Source organism: Choloepus didactylus, chromosome 19 (assembly GCF_015220235.1).
Source record: "Choloepus didactylus isolate mChoDid1 chromosome 19, mChoDid1.pri, whole genome shotgun sequence".
NCBI classification, from domain to species: Eukaryota; Metazoa; Chordata; class Mammalia; order Pilosa; family Megalonychidae; genus Choloepus; species Choloepus didactylus.
Window position 1 is genome coordinate 8,891,376 of NC_051325.1, and position 19,535 is coordinate 8,910,910.

The following is a 19,535-nucleotide window of genomic DNA, read 5'->3' on the forward strand; positions in this document are numbered from 1 at the left end:
CGCCATCGGCCATCCTCCAGTGAAGGTACCCGATTACTGATGTGTTACCTCGGACACTTTATGGCCTTAAGACTGTAACTGTGTAGCCAAATAAACCCCCTTTTTATAAAAGCCTATCCATCTCTGGTGTTTTGCATTCCGCAGCATTAGCAAACTAGAACAGTCATCAGAACCTAAGATGGGAATTTTGAAGAATATTGGGATAGAATGCCTTCTGTGCTAGTGATCTTCTATGTATCTGTTAGAATTCAGTGAAATAGAAGGTTCTAGGAGATGACTCTATTACCTTAAGATACATCAGGAACTTTGGCCTATTTGCCAGTTCAGGAGAGGAAAATCACACTGGTCTGTGCAACCATAGAACCATACCCTCCAGAGTAGTGTAGCTGGGGGGAAAGAGGCCTTCTGAGGCTGGCACAGGTTGGCCACGTGGCTGAGCTCAGAGACAGCTGCATCTGGGGTGGCTCTTTGGTGCCTTTGCCACCAACCAGGACATTCTAGGCTGAGTGCATTTCCCAGGGCTTGGCCAGGCTGGACTCAGCATTCACAGAAATGGTTACACACAGTGGCTAGAAGCTGAGGACCACGGTTCAAAACCAAGAGCTCCTGGCCGTGCCCCTGCTGCTTAGTTCATAGAGTGCTGGTGAACCGAGTAGAAGGCCTGCCGAGATGCAAAAGAAACATGGGAGTGACCCTGCATCTGAAGCCATGCTACCTCCTGAAAGCTTCAGTTACATCATTTAGAAAATGATCTTACATTGGGCCATGAAATTAGAGGGGCATGGGTGGAAGAACATCAAATCCAATATGTTGTCATGTCAACCCTGTTCCAAACATGCAGGCACCACCTGGCTCTGCCCTTGGACAATCGGCACATGCGTTTTCTCTGCTACAGACGATCATGAAGTCAAGACACTAATTACTGGGACAACGTCTCACCTATAGTGAAAAAATCCATCCACTACACTGCAGGGAAAAAGAGACATGATGTATTTGTTCATTTATATACCAAGACAAGTTACAATCAGGAACTTGACTCATGCATAGATTCCAGAGGGAAAAAATAGATCTGCTATCTGATTTGTCTTTGCTGCACCAGATCATTAATATTTATATGGAATTGATTAAATCCAGAAGTTGCAAAATAGCTCTCAGAAGCTACATTACATATATATATGCTGATAGAGATAGATAGAAGGTATATATATATATACATATATATTTCTGTAGGTAGAGATAGAGATAGAGCTTGAGCTAGAGAAGAGAGAGGAAGACTAACTGTTGAGCTGCCATGCCATGTTTTCCTGATACAAGTTAAGATACTTCCATTGGGAATACTGGGGCTATCCCTCTAGCAATGTTCTTTTACTCACTTGTCTACAATGCTGATGCTATTTGTGTATGTGGCTGGGCCCTCGGAGCCCCATCCACTTTATCATTGTAATCTTACAATCACTGACCTGAGGGGGCTGCAGTGGGCCTGTTCCGAGTCCTTCCCACCTACTTTGCCCCTTGGCAGCACTTCCCTTCCTGTGGGGTCCCATTGCTCCTGATCTCCAAACCCTGTGGCTGGGACACCTCATGTCAGGTTTTTCTCCCTGGCTTGAGATTAGAACTTACCGATTTGGGAGTTCCCCTTGCTGGGTCAGAAGGCCTCCAACCACTGCTTGTAATCTTGAATGAGCCATGGACTCTCAAGCAAAATATTGGCTCCTGTGCTAATTCAGAATCTGCTAGTGCTCACCAGATGCAGTCTTTGAATGATAATTAATTTACTATAACCTGGATACATTCAAGAGCCAGGAATGTGAGTATGAAGGAGAAACAGGATGAAGTACGTAGAATATTTTCCCAAGACTGGCTGATACTTAGGAACAACATAATCCAGGGTGTAAAATATATGGGGCTCCATTTTTATGTGATGCATATGTTCTAAATGCAGAACTTTGGGAAAAAAAAAAAAAAAGAATGATGAAAATGTCCAAAGTCTGTCTTTGGTTGTGGCAAGATTTAGAGAGGAGAAAATGCAAATGCTGGTTTTTTTGGGGGTGAGATAAATGGTTAGAATGATGGACAGGTGACAGATTCTGAAAACATCTAAACTGCTTTGCTTCAAACACTCATGTTTGAACAAGTCCCAGTTCAATTATCTTGTCAGTCATAGGTTTACTGCAGCTATGTTCTGAGGTGGGGAGGGAAGATGAGCTGTCCTGTGCCCTCCCCCTGGTGGCCTTCTCTCCCTCTGTCTATGGCGACCCCACAGCACCTGGAGGAGCTGCCTGCTCATTTTCTCATGACCAAGATTTTCTGGTCTAAGGATGGGTCCATTTTGGAATCTATTGTTTCCATACATTGCTTTCTGACTGTTCTAGTTCTAACATGTCACTCCTTGGCTGAACCTGATTGAACTGTAATGAACAAACTCTAGTTTGTGTCCAAAGTTCTCTGGCCCTGACTGCTTTCCTAGTCTCATGTCAGTCTAATTTCCTCCCCAGCAGAAGGTTCAAATGAGCACACTTGCTTCTTCCCTGAGGCCCCACGCAGGTCACCTCTGTCATTATTGTTTCCACCCATGACGCAGGGACAGCCAGAGGGCCAGGCGGTTGATATCCCCATGAGCAGCTGGCAATCCATGCATTCCTTGGGTGGGAACTTTTCTATATGAATGATAAAGGGAAGCGAGAAATGTACATTTCTGCTTCTGGTAATGCCACATTAGTAACCCTTCTGCTGAAGACAGCTAAAAAACCTGGATAACATATTAAAATATTTTTTTAAATGTCAGAGATAAGAAGATGAGAGGTTATCAAGCCAAAACCAGGGAGAAGACAAGAAACTGGAGAGATGAGCCAGGGACAGGGTCACACTTTTGCTTTCAGTGATGTTTGCTGATCCATAAGAGGAGGCTGAGAGGCTGAGTTTTGGTTAATTTGTTAGGAAGTGGGGATCTAAGTTGGGGTTTAGAGCCTACCAAAATGAGAGATCCTGGCAAAACAACCTCTGCCATAAGATGGAGCACCAGAGAGCCAAAGTGTAAGAGAAAAGTGAGGCAGAAGTATGCCAGCCCTTGCATGGGTTACAGCATGGCTTTGCCTCAATACAAAACTTGAATCTGGACTAAGGGGACCTGGATCCATTGTGTCCAGGTCTTGGACAAAGCAAGTAGACTATTTAAAGGAAGATGGCACCACGTTCTTTTAAAAATAATGACTAGCATACAATCAATAATATCTAAGAAAATATATCATGAATGACAACCAAGAGAAACAACAAGAAGCGAACTCAAGGGGTACCAGACATTGAAATTATTAGACGTTGACTATAAAACAATTTTGCTTACTATGTTGAAGGAAACAAGAACAAAGCTGGAAAATCTTGGCAGTAATAGGACACTATGAAAAGGATGATAACGTATTTTGAAAAAGAACAGACATAGAAATTCTAGAACTGATAAATAAAGTGATCCATAGTATAACCCAGGGAATGTGTTAAACAGAAGTTTAAACACAACTAAAGAGGGAACTTCTGGCCAGGATTCTCTTACCTGGTGAAAACACTTGCAAGGATAAAAGTGATAAAAACATATTTCCAATGAAACAAAAACAGAAAATTGACCACCAGTAGATACATGCTAAAGGAAAATCTAAAAGGTATTATTTAGGCAGAAGGGATATTATTCAAGCTGAAGGGTCAGAGATTCAGGATGGAATTGGGAGCAAAGAAAGTAGAATATATGGGTACATACAAATGAACACTGATTGTGTAAAATAAAGCAGTTTTGTTTTTTTATTTTTCTGAGAGATCACACCTAGCTCTTAGTTTATGTCTATATCTATCTATCCATCCATCATCCATTCATCCATCCATCCATCCATTCATCTATCAATCTATCCATCTATCATCCATCTCTAAAGTATAAAATAAGAAGTGTTCATTTTAGTACTTTGAAAAGATCAATGAAGTTTATAATTTAGGTGAAACTAACAAAATCCTAGAAAAATACAACTTTCTGAAATTGACAGAAGAAATAGATTACCTAATTAGATTTATCAATATTATAGAAATTGAATCACTAATTCAAAATCTTCCCACAAAGAAGTTTCCAGACCCAGATACCTCCACTAACGAGTGCTACTAGAGATTTAAAAAATAAATAATTTCAGTTTTACACAGACTTTGGGAGAAAAAAAAAGGGAATTCTTCACAACTAGCATAACACTGATACCAAAACCTGATAAACAAATTACCAGAAAAGATAATATAGACAAATGTTCCTCAGGAACACGGAGGCAAAAATCTCAAGCGAAAACAGAAGCACACAAATGAAGCAACATATAAAAATGATAATAAATCATGACCCATTAGGATTTATTCTATGAAAGCAAGATTCGTTTCACATTTTCAAACTTGTCAATGCAATTTACCGCATTCGTAGATAAAAGAATACACTCATATAATTATGTAATTTGCAAAAAAAAGGCTTTGATAAATTTGACATTTATGATTAAATTTTTTTGTGAGACAGAAAGAGAAGGAAACCACTTTAATCCAATAAAAGGTACTTAAAGATCCTACTTAGGTGGTAAAATAATAAAGATATGCAAAGAAGCAAATCCTATAAAAGTCATTGCAGTGGGTATTTTTTGGGGAAACAGGCAGTTGTCCTCAGGAGGGAGCACAGAAGGGGTAATTTTGGGACCCTGGAGATACTCTATTTTTTGACCTGGGTGATAATTTCCTGGCTGTTTGCTTTAAAATAGTTTGTTAAGCTATATAATTATGCTTGTGTACTGTACTGGGTGTTAGTTTCAAACTGAGGAAGATTAGAAAATCACCCTGAAAGTAATGGTGTTAAACGGACAACCAAAACAAGCAGCAAACAAACAAACAAACAAAAAACAAATGTAGAAAGGAAGGGAAAGCCACCTATTTGCCCACATTTTGGGTGATCTTCTATCGCTTTCCTTTTTTTTGCTAACTTGCAGAAATGCACAATAACATACCTTATACCTTGAGAGTTCAACTTTTTTTTTAATGAAAAGATATTAAAGAAATTGACTCATTCTTCCAACAACAGATTGGATACCATATCAAAATTTTTGAGGCCACAAAATTGACCATTCATTGGAGGAATACATGGGGAAAAACAGACAAAAATACTAATAAACATTTTTTTTCCATGGGTAAAGTAGTAAACCAAAGCCAAACAGTATTAAACTGAAAAAAAAAAGCTTCTTGATTCCTAGAGGAGACTGAGGTAGGAGCCGAATGGGCATTCACAGAGGTGATCTCCTGGCACCCCAGGGTTTCCTTAAAACTTCACCCTCTGTGGGCCCTAGTTCTGGCTCCCTAGCTAGCTGCTGTGTGACCCTGAGTGCGTTAAACAACCTTGCTGAGCTTCAGCTTTCTCTGCCTGGCCCACTAGATCCTACCTCTCTTTGATTAGTCTTTGTGCAGATGAAATAAAATCCACTATATGAACTTGATCTGAACAGGTGGCTCAGGGTGAATTTTAAAGAATAAAAAAGAGCAGAAGCCCTGATCTGTCCAGTCCTGGGTTCAAATCCTGGTTCTGTTATCCACTGTATCCCAGGAACCTCTCCATGTTTTCGCTACTGCTTCATCTGTGAAATATTGATAAGGCTATTACCGCATTTCACAGGACTGTTGGGAGATTTAGGTGCAGCTTTGCAGATAAAGCACTTTGCAAGCTGCCTAGCTTGTATTTAGAGTTTGATAACCCCAGGCCACGCTAATGTGATTCTTAATATTCTGAGAAACAAGGGGGGCCTTTTTCCACATTGCACGTGCTGACGGCTGGGCCACCTCTGCAGCAGCACCGTTCTTGGCTTGGTTGCTTGGCCGGCCCTTTGGCTGGAGCCAGGGCCTGGGAGCAGATGCCTGAGGGCAATTTCCTGCCCGTCCCAAGCAGACTTCTGCCACACTCAAGGCAAGGTTGTGCTGGCAATAATTAGACTCTTCAACATGGGTTCAGATTTCGCTACCACTGGTTGCATTCCATATAACAGCTAGAGACTAGTTATCACATTGCCTGAACTGGTGTGTGGTGTAAGGTCTGGTCTGGAGCAGAACAAGTCCATGTTCTATATCTGTAACCCTTCCAAGCTCTGTGGAGTAGGGGCAGTCAACTGAACTTTGCAGACAGGGATACTGAGGCTCACATGTTAATAAGGGGCTGCCTGGTGTGTCGGTTGCAGAGGTGGCATTTGCTTCCAGCAGGAGAAATGTCAGATAAGTCTTTTATGCCCTCAGCCTCTTGGCATCACCTGTTTGCTCAAGCTGTTGGCTGCTTCTCTGCGCCAGGCTCTCCTCCATGACCACCTCCATGCAGGCCAGATCTAGCCCATCGCCTGGAGGCTCTGACTCTTCCCACAGCTTCTCCACCCAGACCAGCACCAGGCTCAGGGGACCTCATGTTTTTTTCCCCACGAGCAAATCACTTTGTTCTTTCCATATTAAACAAATGAAAAGGAGCCAGTCATCCAAGCTCTGATGGCCCCATGGTTGTTTCTTTTCCAATAACATTCTCTTAGCAGCTCAAGGATATCACTATGAAAAGGAAACCCAACAAATGGCCTTAGTTATACGTTTACAGCCAGAAGGAAACTATGGCCTTCCTCTTTTTCGATGGGTACAATGACTTGAGGGAGGTTCCAGAAAAGTGTGGGTTCTTTCTGTGAAATGGGCTGAAAACACTTGATAAGAATCAAGCAAACCAGCCATAGACAATCAGTATTAATATCCAGGATAAAGGTGGAGAAGGGAAGTATTTTATCCACTTTGAAATGACCATGGTACCCCTCATGTGCTCTGCAGGGGTGCATCTGAGTGACAGGTTCTGATAACCCAAATCCCATAATGAGTCTTCCCCTACCTTTGCAGGATTTGCAGGCAGAATATTTAGATGGCGGGGAAGGGACAACCTGCCATGTACTTCACTTATCTTTCTACTCTGCTGGAGAAAACCACATTCAGGAGGAATAATAAGTGCCTTTAGTGCATGTCATTACTCCGGATTGCCTCATTCTCGCCCATAATTTAGTATCTTCCAACCCTAATGGAGTCAGATGGGGGGGGGGGCAGGCAGCTCCCCTGGAGCTATAATTAGGATTGTTATCTCACCGAGAAAACAAGAGAAAAGGACCATAGACTTACAGTATTCTTCCCTATTCATATCATCTACAACAAGGCCAGGATCTCTTCTGAGGCATGGGCACTATTTGGGTGGCCTCAGTCAACAAGTGCGGTAATTACTGCATACCGACTCTGAGCTGGGTGCCCCTGCTGGGAGACAGATCCTTGGCTCTGCCACCTGCAAATAAGACCTGGGACAGGTCCTTCCCCTCCCTAGCCTCATCTGGAAGCAACCACAAAGCCCTTTTCTCGCAGGCTGCACAGTGTCTGAGCAGAGCAAGGGTTTCCATGCTTCTTGCTTCCATTCTGTCCTCTCTTCCCATCTTTTCTGCTGAGATCCCAGGGCTCATCACTGTAACTTTGCCTCCACCATCCAGTCCTCGCAACTCATGCTCAGTGGTCTTCATCAGGCATATCCTCATCCCTGGCCAGTGTCCCCCTCTTCCTACAAGCAGCTGCACCTGCTCAGAAGAAGGTGGCTGGAGGAACCTGGAGCCCTGGGGATTGGCTGCACATCCAAGGGAACTCGCGACAATCAAGTGGTCCTCAGCCCAAGGAGCTGCCCGCTGCCTCCTTCTTTCACCTCAGACTTCAGCACCTGCTCCCCTTCCCTGGCTCTCTGTGAAGCCCTTGCTTCTGGTGCCACACTGGAACTGGAGACAACAAGAAGAGAGCCCCAGCTCACATGCATACTTTCCCTCACCCACATCTCCACCTTCTCTCCTGCCTCGGTGGATGAACTCTGAGCTCCAGAGGAAGGCCAGCCCTTCCCCTTCCCACTCCCTCTCGCTTGCTCAAGATCTCCCCGGAAATTCTTCTCCACCATGCAACATCAATTTTTTTCCCTCTCTGTCAGATCATTTCACTAGCATACAGATATGCTGTATTTTCTCCCACTTCAAAACAATCACCTCCCTGACTAGATAAACCCAATGCTCTTTCTGTTGGCAGCAAAAGTCTTCAAAAGACATAACTGGACTCACCATGTTCAGTTGCTCTCTTTCCACTTGTGGTGGTTTGAAACTATCTGTACCCCAGAAAAACATGTTCTTACATCTAATCCATTCCTGGGGTGTGAACCCATTGAAGGGGGACCTTTTAATAAGGCTACTTCAGTTAAGGTGTGACCATCTTAATCAGATTGGATCTTAATCCTATTATTGGAACAGAATGAAATTCAAACACAAAGAGAAAGCCACAAAAGCAAGAAGCTGAAATCAAGGAAACCTAGAAGAGAAGGGAGAGACCAGCGGACACTGCCATGTGCCTGGCTGCGGTCGGGGTTACTGCTTCTGGGGGGAGGGGCGGCCGGTAGCTGAGCCCTCAGCTCTCGGGGCTGCTTAAAGGGTACCGGCGGCGGGGGCTCTTTCCCGGAGGCGAGGGCGAGGCGGAGGACTTGGCCGGGTCCTCGGCGAGAGGCGTGCAAGGTGTGGAGGGCGGCGATAAGGACAAGACACTCTTCATCCAGTAGGAGCATGCGCCAAAGAGGCTTTATTCAGGGGTGATCACAGGTTATATAGGCTGGTAAGAAGGGCAGGGCTGGAAAAGAGGTGAAGTAGCCTTAAATGGCAATACTGAAGGGAGAGGGGCTAGGATTGGTTCTGAGAGGACGCAGGAGCCATTGCAGCGGGCGGGGGTTGTTCTGGCCACAGTGCATGCGCGCTGGCGGTGGCAGGAGTGGCCTTGGCACCAGGGAGTGAGTGGGTAAGATAAGGAAGTGGGGAAAGGGCAGTTGGGAGAAAGGCGGTTTCCTCCGGCAAGCCTCCCCTGCCAGTGGCATTTTGGGTGAGGAAAAGGGAGCTGCCTTGACCTCGCTCCCCAGGCTCGGGGGGGCTGCAGAGGGCACTCACGCCCGTACCTACTACCCTCCCCAGGGGGTGATATCAGGTCCCCTGGCCCAGGCCTGGTAAGTCGAGGCACAAGCTCAGCTACCCGCACCTGGCCATGTGGCAGAAGAGCCAAAGATCTCCGGCAGCTGGTCTTCAGGAAGAAAGCGTCAACTTGATGCCTTGACTTGAACATTTTCCCAGCCTCAAAACCATGAGTGAATAAATCCCTATTGTTTAACCTGACCCATATCATGGTATTTGCTTTAAGCAGACTAGGAAATTAAAACACCATTTTTAAAAAACTTTTTGTTATTGAAATAAAGAACACTTAGATAAAAATATGAAGTTTAATAAAATTTGACAAGGGTAAGCCAGCACCTAGATCAAAGAAACAGAATATTTCCAACACCCCAGAAGTCCCTTTTGTGCCCCCCTCAAGCCACTGCCTCCATCCACATAACCACTGTTCTGATTTCCAACAACACGGCTGTTGCCTGGGATGTTTCTTACCATTTTCTCTTGGACTCACTCCCATAGGCCTTCTCTTCTAGCTTTCCCCTAGAACAGCTCTTGTCATTGCTACAACTGCCCTCCTCACTCCCAGAGCTAGTGGTTGGCACTCAGAACTCATCTTGAACTTATAGCCTTGGGTCACATTTCTCCCCTGAACCCCAAATGCACATGTCTGACTGCCCACTCAGCACCTCCTCCACTTGGATGCTCAACAGGCATTGCAAACCTGGCATGGCCAAAGCCAAGCTTACAACCTGCTCTTTCTACACACATCGCCTTCCAAGACAATGGGACCTCCATCTTCCAGTGGAACCCCCCCTTCTCTCTTCCTCTCACACCCCTCAACCAGAATCAGCTCACCATTCTTCCAGAAGACATCCAGCAGCCCTCCATTTCTTAGTAAATCCCCAGCCGTGATGGTAGTCGAGGTCCAGATTATTACATGGTGTCCCTGCTTCTACTCTTGCCCCCTACAGGTTCCTGGTGGAGTGTAGACAGCTGGCATCTCTCCACTGTTCAAACACCCACTGGCTTCTCATCCAAAGTAAAAGCCCAAGTCATTCTTTCAGCCCAGAAGACCCAGTGGGTCTTGGTACCACTCCCACCTCATTTCCTACTTCTGTACCCAGTGGTCACTCTGCTTCAGCCACACCAGCCTCCTCCTTGTTCCTTCTACACACCGAAGTGTCTACACCTGTGGTCCCTTCTGCCTGGAAAGCTTTTCCTCGAGATGGATCCTGGCTGGCTCCTGGAGTTGTATCATGAAATGTGATCTTCTCAGTAAGCCCTTCCACGAGCATTCTCTTTAAAATTCTATTTCCCAGCCCTACCCCTGCCCATTTCCAGCTTTATTTTTCTCCTTTATATTCATCAATATCTAACCTTCCATAATTTCACCTTTCTTATTATCTCTCTTAATTAGACTCTGTGAAGGTAGGGACTTTGTGTGTTTTGTTCCCTGCCGTCTCCCTAGCACCCAGGACAGGACATGGCACAAAAAATACAGGCAAAGGAATGGATTCTAAGGAACAGTGCTATTAGCCAAGTTCATCTAGATTTTCAGTACCATAAAGAAATTCACTCTTTTTTGCCCCCTAATTTGCCCAATTGCCTTTGCTGGTGCTACTGATAGGATTTATAATCTGGTTCTCAGTAACATTATCTCATTTATTTATTGTTGTAAAGTTGCAGTTAATAAAGGAAAGAAACATTTTATGAAATGAAATTAATTCAAGATGTAGTAAGTGCCTGAAAGCAGAAGATGTGAAATGGGACCGAGTGAAGGATGACGAGGGTGGGAACCATGGCCACTCTATAACGGCTTCTGATTCCTCTACTGTGACACTCTCCAAGCCGGGGTGAGGACAATGGGTTTAGAAGCAGGTACTGTGCTTAGCTCTCTCCTGTTTTTTTTTTTTTTTTTGCAAATGGTTAAAAGCCAAAGTTATACTGCAGAAGATTTGCTGATTTGCTTTTAAGGGTAAGAAATCTTGGTATTTGCAGCATGTGCCAATACTTGCTACACTTGTGATTTCTGAGAGCTCTTTAATCCCTTGGAACTCCAGGCTTTTCATCCATCAAATGGGGATAACAATTCTTCAACTTTCAGACCTAATGCAAAGATTAAACAAGATGAACAGTGCACATTAACTAGCTCACAGAAGTCACTCAGCAAATTATGGGCTTCACTCCTTTCCTCAGCATCTTTCAGGAGCATCCGTTTCTGGATGTTTCTGAGCTATCAAAATTGTACACACCAACACTTTTCTCTTTATAAATTGGTTGATAAAGCTTGCCTGCATTGGGAGCTGGATAAAATGATTAACACTCTTGCAGCAGAATGAAGTTGTGGAGAAGGTGTTGCATCATCTCCCCCAACCAGGCCGCCAATTTGAGATCCTTCCTCTCAGTTCGGAGCGATGTTGCTTGCCAGCTGGGGCCTTAGGCATGTTATGCAATCTCACAAACCCCCCTTCCATCCATCACAAAGTGGGCGTGATTGCAGTTCCCACGTCGTAGAGTCCTTACAAGATCGTGCACATAGACAAGAACTTCTCAAACCTAAGTGGCCATTTACATCATCAGGGAGTGCTTGCTAAAATACAGATTCCTGGGCCCCGGCCCTGACCTTCTGATTCAGCAGGTCTGCAGTGGGGCTTGGTAATGTGCATTTCTAACAAGTTCCCAGGAGATGGCTGTGCTGACAGGGCAGGACCCCACCCTGAGAAGCAAGGGGTGAAGCATCTAACGTGCCGCCAGGCACACGGCAAGTGCTGGGGAGCCCTTCCCTGCCTGATTCAGATGTTCATTTCCACTGTCACTGCTGTTTAGTTAACAGTATTTTAGAATTAGTGAAATCTGTGGGATAAAAGATGGAGAGTTTCTTCTGGGTGTCTACTGCTTATGGAGTCACCCCGTACCATGGCAATTCAGATTTTCAGGATTGTGTGTTCTGCACCTGCCGCTTTCTAGGAACCTCACTGGACTTTCCCTCATGCTGCCTTCTCAAATGCTTGGCCAACTCCAAGTGGTAGGAAATATTTTGACACCGTGTGATGGATCAGAGAACTGAGGCATGGAGGAGTCACCTGCTGACTGTGACCCAGAGAGAAAAGGGGTGGACAAGGAACATCCTGAGCTTTGAACATAAGTCCTGGGGTCACATTAATCCTGTGCAGCAGCTGACAGGAGGGGACCAGGCTGTGACCTGAGCGCTGACAGCTGAGGGGACGGGCTGCCTCCCAGGCCAGACAGCTGGCAGCCTTTCACCGGTGTTTCCTCACCCACCGTCAGTCCAGGGCTCCCTTCTCACTGGGCACAGTGATATGGAGATTTATTCTCATTTCATTGAACAGGCAACCCTTCTCCCAGTGGAATGTAAGATAAAGGTATCAGCCCTGCTCTGAAATTTGGCGATCGGAACAGGGCTGCGATGCCAGCAGTATTCCCCCTGCCAGGGGTGGGGGGTTTTGGCTGTCCTCAGCAGGCGGGGCCTTAGGAAGTGAGTGTCCCTAGCGCCCGTCACCCACGAGGGGATGCTGGTGGGACTGAGTGCAGGAGAGAGAGGGGGCTCTTTCGGTATGTTTAGGGTCAACTGTTCTGCTCACAGCCTGGCTTCCTCAGCTCTCTCAGCCTGGCTTCCTGCCCTTCTCTTTCTCAGTGGGTTGCCTGCCTGCCTGTGTGCACCATCCTACCCCAAATCCCCAGCATGGTGTACAGAGGAGCAGGGAAGGTTCTGCAGCTGGGCCAGGAGGCTTCATTAGAGCATGCTCTCCAGTCCCTGTCTGCTCCCAGATCCTCTCCAGTGGGATCCAGGCTCTCCCAGGCCTCCCTGCGCCCCACAGTCACTCAAGCCCTCCCCGGATCCCGAGTCTCACTTCCCATTCCGTGCCTATGCTCCCGGAGAAGGGCGGGGAAACGGGGTCGTTGGCCTGCGTGGAACAAATTCACTCAAGAGACGCTCAGTCAGACCCTCAAAGCCAAAGCTGGACGTGAGATGACTGGTCACCCCAAGCTAGCAGGGCAGAATTTTCCTGGCTCCCAACATCCACTATCCTCTGCAACCAGAGGAACAGAAAAGCCCTGAGCAGGGCCCACATGGGCCCCCTGTCCTCCCCCCCCTGCTCCTCTGGGGGTCCTTTCTCAGGAACACTTGTCCTCAGGGGAGACACAGCTGATGACACTCTCCCTGCTACGTGGCCACTACCCAGGAATCCACGTGCAGACGGTGAGAAAGGAAAGCGCAGGAAGGCAGGGGAGAAGGTCCCTGCTCACCAGCCAGACAAAACTGAACCAACAGAGAGACCAGCGAGAAGCAGTGAGAGGCCTGGGGAGGGGATGTATTTTCAAGTCAAGAGAAAAATAATATTTCCAACAAAGCACCTGCCAGGGCCAGCGGTTCCCGCCTCAGTCCCAGAGCCTGGGACCCTGGGACGGGAGCCCTGAAAGCTCCGGGGCTTTTCCAACAGGCTCTGAGAAACCCAGCGATGTCACCTGTATCTACACACCTCCTCCTCCCAACTCGCTGAGACAACTCCGTTTCTCTTGGGGTTGCGATGACAATAGCAGTGGGTGGTGATACCGGTGAGCTCATGCTTTAATTGGCAATTATAAATGCCTTTCTTCGATTGATAAAAATAGGAAAACAGGTTATTTCTGAACGAACACCCTTCATATGCACGAGAAAATCTTTCAAAACCTGGATTCCATAAAGGGACAACAAATGGAATGCTTGGGAAAAGGGCTCGGAAGCAACGCCTCCAGAGAGCCTTACGGGGGGCAGGGGGGAGCAATTACCCACAAAGACATGCCATTCCCAGCGGTGGAAAATGAATTTGGGATGGGTGCACACAAGCTGCTGTTCAGAGAGAACTTCTTTTATATGAATGAGCCTTGAACCAGCAAAACAAAACCAGCCTTGGCCTCTTGGTCACTCAGTTCCGTGCTCTCCACCAGCTCCCGGGGTTGCGCCCTGTGGGAACCCAGCACTGGGGTGAGACCCACTGCAGTAAGCTGAGTGCCAAGGGAAGGTCAGGATTCGGGGGCTGTTGGCATTTCACCCACCAGGTGCTCGGTTCCCGTACAGAGAACCAGAGGCATCCACGAGGCCATCGCCTCTGGAAGAACAGCTCTAAGACCACCAGCCCTGAGTGCAGGACAGACCGGAGCCAGCCCTGGGCCTCCCCCGGGTGCCCTGCCCTCCTCTCCTCCACCTGGACCGAACGTGACACCCTCCCGGGCTGCAGAGCCTCCATGTGCCCTTCGTCACCAGTCCAGCTGTGCCGCGCCCTGCGGGGGCTGCAGGGGCCTTACCTCGTGCGACAGGTAGAAGGCAGCGATGCCCAGAGGCCAGAAACAGCAGAGCATGGAGAAGACGCTGAGGCCCAGGTGGTCCCGCGGTGGCATCATGAGGAAGTTGTCCTCACTTTCCGTGTCGCTCGAGTAGTCGCTCTGCAGACGGGAAGGGGAGAAGTGAGCATTAACAGACGAGTCGCCACGGGGGCCTGGACATGAGAAGGGAGCCTGGCTGAGCACCCTCCCAGAAAGGTAGCTGGCACTGTTTTATTGCTGCTACTGTCGTAACTGCCTGCAAGTCCACGTCCTCATGGAGAGGGCGCTGTGGGACACCCTGGCCTCAGCCACGGAAATGTACCCAGAGCAGGAAGAAAAAAATCCCAAATGCAGGGCTCCGGGGAGTTCACCAGTAGATCAAATCCAGACGGAAGCCGATCCTTCCGATCTGAGTGTTCAGAGGGTGGGTTAACCTCTCAGAGGATGGGACTGGGCTGCTTTAGAAGGCATGCACCCATCTTGATTTTACTTTTTATTCTGAGACATTTACTTTTTATTCTGAGACATTTTCACTAGTTTACTGGACAAGGTGTGGGGGAGAGTATGGAGTGGAGGAGAACACTTCCTTTGACTGCTCTGAGCCGAGGCCTGGGTAGGGCCTGATCCCCACCGGGGCCGAGCAGGGCCTTCCTAAGGGACGGACGGCTGCTGTGGAGAACGCACCTTGGGAGCCCACCTGCTTCCAGGTTGGCTCTCGGCAGGGGTCAGGGTGGTTCCCCGAGAGGAGGGGGGTTTGCAGTGGAGCTGGACACAGGGGTATTTACAAAGCTGCTCGGAGGATTCCAACGTCCACCAGTCAGCAGGAATCACAGCTAAACCCCACTACAGAGGGGCATGTGGGTGCTTCCAGGGCGCTAAATGATGGTCTTGTAGAAACGCTCATGGGACTTTTGGAGCACTGATGAAGAAGACACATTTTTGTTTTCCTAATTTCTAGTTGTTTGTTCCACTTGCCTGGCCCAGCCACTGTGAATTTTGTTTCCTTGTGGTAATACGGCACACTTACTCTATAGGTGTATTTTATTTTTAATTTTTATTTTATGCAAAAAAACGATTTGTTTCCTAATAAGAAGATGGAGTATTTTCTCCTGGAAGAGGTTTATTAGCTTCCTAACTCACTTTGCCAGCTGTCTGAGGTTGTTAAACATGCAGCCCCCAGGTGGGGACGTCCAGGAGGGCATCCGTGGAGCACAGCAAGGTGGCCGCCCCATCAGGTGGCTCCCCACAGAGGCAGTTGCCTGAAAACCCAGGTAGATGGGCACGTGGCTGAGCTGTGTGAGAGGCAAACCCCCTGGCGTGTGCCAGCCCTCCCTGGGGGCTCCTCTCCATCCTTGTCGGCCCCTGACTCAGGTTCTGCAGGCATCTCCACTGCCCAGGGCCTCCCCTCTCAGACATGCACACTCACAAACACACACAGATGAAGCCACAGGGAACACGAGTGATCTAGTCTATGCCTGTGCATTACGTGCCTATTACACTGCCTGTCAGGGCCTCCGATTGGCATGCAGACCCCACAGTACCACAGCAAAGTGATGGCAGCTTCCTGGTAAGACTTTGGTGTTGTCTAGTTGCTGGAGGGAAAATAGGCAAACTGTGATGGGTTCACTCAAACAATAAACGAGGAACTTCCAGAAGCCCCGGGATGGAGGTTGGCCAATCCATAGCAGCACCACCCTCGCCCAACCCGCACCTAAGCACAAGTATCCCCCCAGTGAGGCCCTCCTTTCACGGAGGAGGACCACAGAGAGGAGAAAGATCTGCTCGAGTGGCCACGATCAACTCAGACAGCTCTCCTTCCCCTCGGGGTGCCACTCGCTCCATGACCAGGACGAAGGACCACTGCCCAGCGCGGCCTCTTTTCACGGCAGCTGGGCTGTCCGCACCGCAGGGTTGTGCCTGCAAAACTTCTATTCTTTCTACTCTGCTGCCTCATCTCCCAGATGGCCTCCCAAACGGGAAAGAGAAGTGAAAATTACCGTCATTAAGTCTATCAGAGAAGGAAGATTAACTAGCCCCCAGGGATGCATAATTCTCGGTAAGGTTTGCAGACCTTCCGCTCCCCAGATGGAGTTGCACATCTCGCAGCCTGCTGGAAAGGCTAAATCTCGGATCTGAAGGAAGGATGCCCGAGGACCCGTGCTGCCAGGAGGAGTCTGGATGTCGTCACAGCTGGGCCTCTTCACACTCAAACAGCCTCGTCAACTCAGTGGTCTCCAGACCCACACTCCGGAAAGGAGCACTTTGAGACTGAGGGAATGGCATAGAAATTGCTAAGCTGCACTTTGGAGTGGGCTGCACTGCATAAGGTGCCTTGAAGTCCTGTGGTGAGGGGTTGCTGGGGAAGGGAAGGCATTTAGAATGCGTCCACCAGAGTGGGCCATGTCCAAAACCTCACTTACAGAGGAAGAGGACCGTGAGTCGCAAGGACCAACAACAGGCTTTACTCCCTTGAGCCCTCAGTTCAGACCATGGATGTCACCTGAATTTAACAGGCTTTACATTGATGGCTGATGTAGATGATGACATTGCAGAAGGAGGTTGGATGACATGTTCAGGCCCCAGCAGGCAAGTGGTGGTTTGGGATAAGACAGGCAGCGCATTTGGCCGTGAATCTCTGCAATGAATCTCTGCATATATGAGTTTAGCTTTTCTTTTTCCCTTTTCTCAGTTTACAAAGTGTTTTGTATACCTGAGCCCACTGGAATCCCACAGCTACTCTGGAGATAGATGTAATTATTATTTTTAGTTTTATTTCTATTTTGCAAAGGATGAGGTTGAGGCTCAAATTGGTGAAAACACCAGTGAAATCACAAAACTGAACATTCACAGCCAAGCCAGACTTTCTGGTCCATGCTGCCTAACTTCTATTTCCAGAGCTCTGGGCTGGTCATTGTGTTTTGATGTGATTGACTTGGTTACAAACAAAATTTGCTGGACCTCCATTACGTCTCGTCCAATCATGAGGGGTGTCCTCTGCTCTCAAGGGTTCCGATGACTTTGCTTCTTGATTGTTAACTTTGACGGTGGCGGTGGGGAGGGAGGCTGGTGGAAAAGTGAGAGTTTTTCCCAATTAGCCAGTGGTCGGGGAACTGGGAATCAGACCACACAGCCATGCGGGAAGCCTGGTGTCCCTCTGCAGATGCCCCTTCAGAATTATACCTCCATCCCCAGGAAACACAGAGTTCGATGTCATGGCACTCTCCCAATGTCTTCACAGATTCTTATTTGGAAACATAAAAGAACCACACTCCATGAATTGCAAAGTTGTGAGTACGTGGCACCAAAACAATCAGTCAATTTTGATTGAACTCGATTTTAAAAACTCCAACAAATTTCAGGGAAACGGAACCATCCCAGCTCTTTTATGACATCCAATCAATCAGCAGAGCCAGTGCTCGGTGGGTATAAATGGCCTTGGGCTTTGGGCCACTCATCAGGGAGGAGAGGAACTGAGATTCCATGGGGTTCAATGAGGCTTGTTCAGGCTGGTTCCAGAGGATCCCAGGCAGATATCAACAAGCCAAGCAGAGAAAATACACATAACCATCAATAGCAAGGGAGACCCGTCACACACAGCAGCTGCCTTTAAAAATCCTCTTCAGGGGTTGTTGGATTGGAATGTCTGCTGGGTAGACTGAAAGCACCCCAAAGTCATTTACAATTCATGCGGAGGACCCCCTCCCCTACTCCTTTTGAGCTAAACCTTTGGAGGAAGTAAACCTTTAGAGAAGGCAGAGGAAGACAGCAACTTGTCAAGTCCTTTGGCTCGACAGAAGAAGCCCACTTCTTCCCCTGTAAATGCCCATGTTCAGTCTCATTTCATCTGCCTCTCTTAGAGAGAGGCTCCAGTGCCCCTGGGATTTTCCTACCTGGGATATTTTAATAAGATAATCACAATTCCAGGCATGATGCCAAGTGAGTCATACCTCACTGCAGCTCCGTAAGCAAGGGCTCTGCATATCCCTGTTTGTGGTGCAGAAAAGAGGCCTCAGGACACGTGGCTCCCCTCGGAGACTTCTCCACCCACCTACTGGCCCCCCCCAGGCCCGTGCCTGCCATCCCTATTCCTCCTCCTTCTATGCCCCAATTGATATCTGGGGAGTATCTCACGACGGGCACTGAGGGAGGCGGAGAAGATACAGAGCCCCTGAAGGTTCAGGAGCAAATATCTAGCAGTTTGGAACCTAGTATATATGGTACAGAGGCTCAATTTATAGGAGGACAGATTAAGGAAAAAAATGCACAAGTATAATGGAGTGTTTGTTCTAGAATGTTCCTGACAGCCCATTAAAAATAACAAGATTAAAAAAGACCTGAAATATCCACAATAGGAATTCTGTGTAGCCACAAGAACTGCCTCTACCCAGCAAAATAGTAAATCAAAAGCAATATCAGATTCCTGGAGGGACTGCAGAGATTAGTGTCACCATCAAGGACTTAAAGGATGCAGGGGTGGTGATTCCCACCACATCCCCATTCACCTCTCCCACTTGGCCTGTGCAGAAAACAGATGGGTCTTGGAGGATGACAGCAGATTATCATAAACTTCACCAGGTGATGACTCCAATTGCAGCTGCTGTTCCAGATGCGGTGTCATCAAATCAACACATCCCCTGGTACCTGACATACAGCTATTGATTCTGGCAAATGCCTTTTTCTTATACTTGTCACTGAAGATCACCAGAAGCAGTTTGCTTTCAGTTGGCAAGGCCAGCAATACACCTTCACTGTCCTACCTCAGGGGTATGTCAACTCTCCAGCCCTATGTCATAGTCTCATCCACAGGGACACTGATCATCTCTCCTTCCACAAGACATCACACAATGGTCCACTATATTGATGGTGTTATGCTGATTCAACCAAGTGAGCAAGAAGCAGCAATTACTCTAGACTTATTGGTAAGGCATTTGTATGTCATAGGATGGGAGATAAATCCAACAAACATACTGGGGCCTTCCACCTCAGTGAAATTTCTAGGTGTCCAGTGGTGTGGGGCATGTAGAGATATTCCTTCTAAGGTGAAGGTTAAGCTGTTGCATCTGGCCCCTCCTACAACCAAAAAAGAGGCACAATGCTTAGTTGGCCTCTTTGGATTTTGGAGACAACATATTCCTCATTTGGGTGTGCTACTCCAGCCCATTTACCAAGTGACCAGAAAAGATTCTAGTTTTGAGTGGGGATTGGAAC

General features: G+C 47.5%; 1 protein-coding gene across 2 annotated transcripts in view; it reads right to left on the reverse strand.

The window, feature by feature from the left end:
• Window positions 1–19,535, reverse strand: part of SYNDIG1 (synapse differentiation inducing 1) — a 177,645-nt gene that overhangs the window by 60,394 nt on the left and 97,716 nt on the right. For both annotated transcript variants that reach the window (XM_037811622.1, XM_037811623.1), the window contains exon 3: window positions 14,310–14,447. In XM_037811622.1, the coding sequence (XP_037667550.1) occupies window positions 14,310–14,447 (138 nt within the window). The remainder of the gene's footprint in view (window positions 1–14,309; window positions 14,448–19,535) is intronic.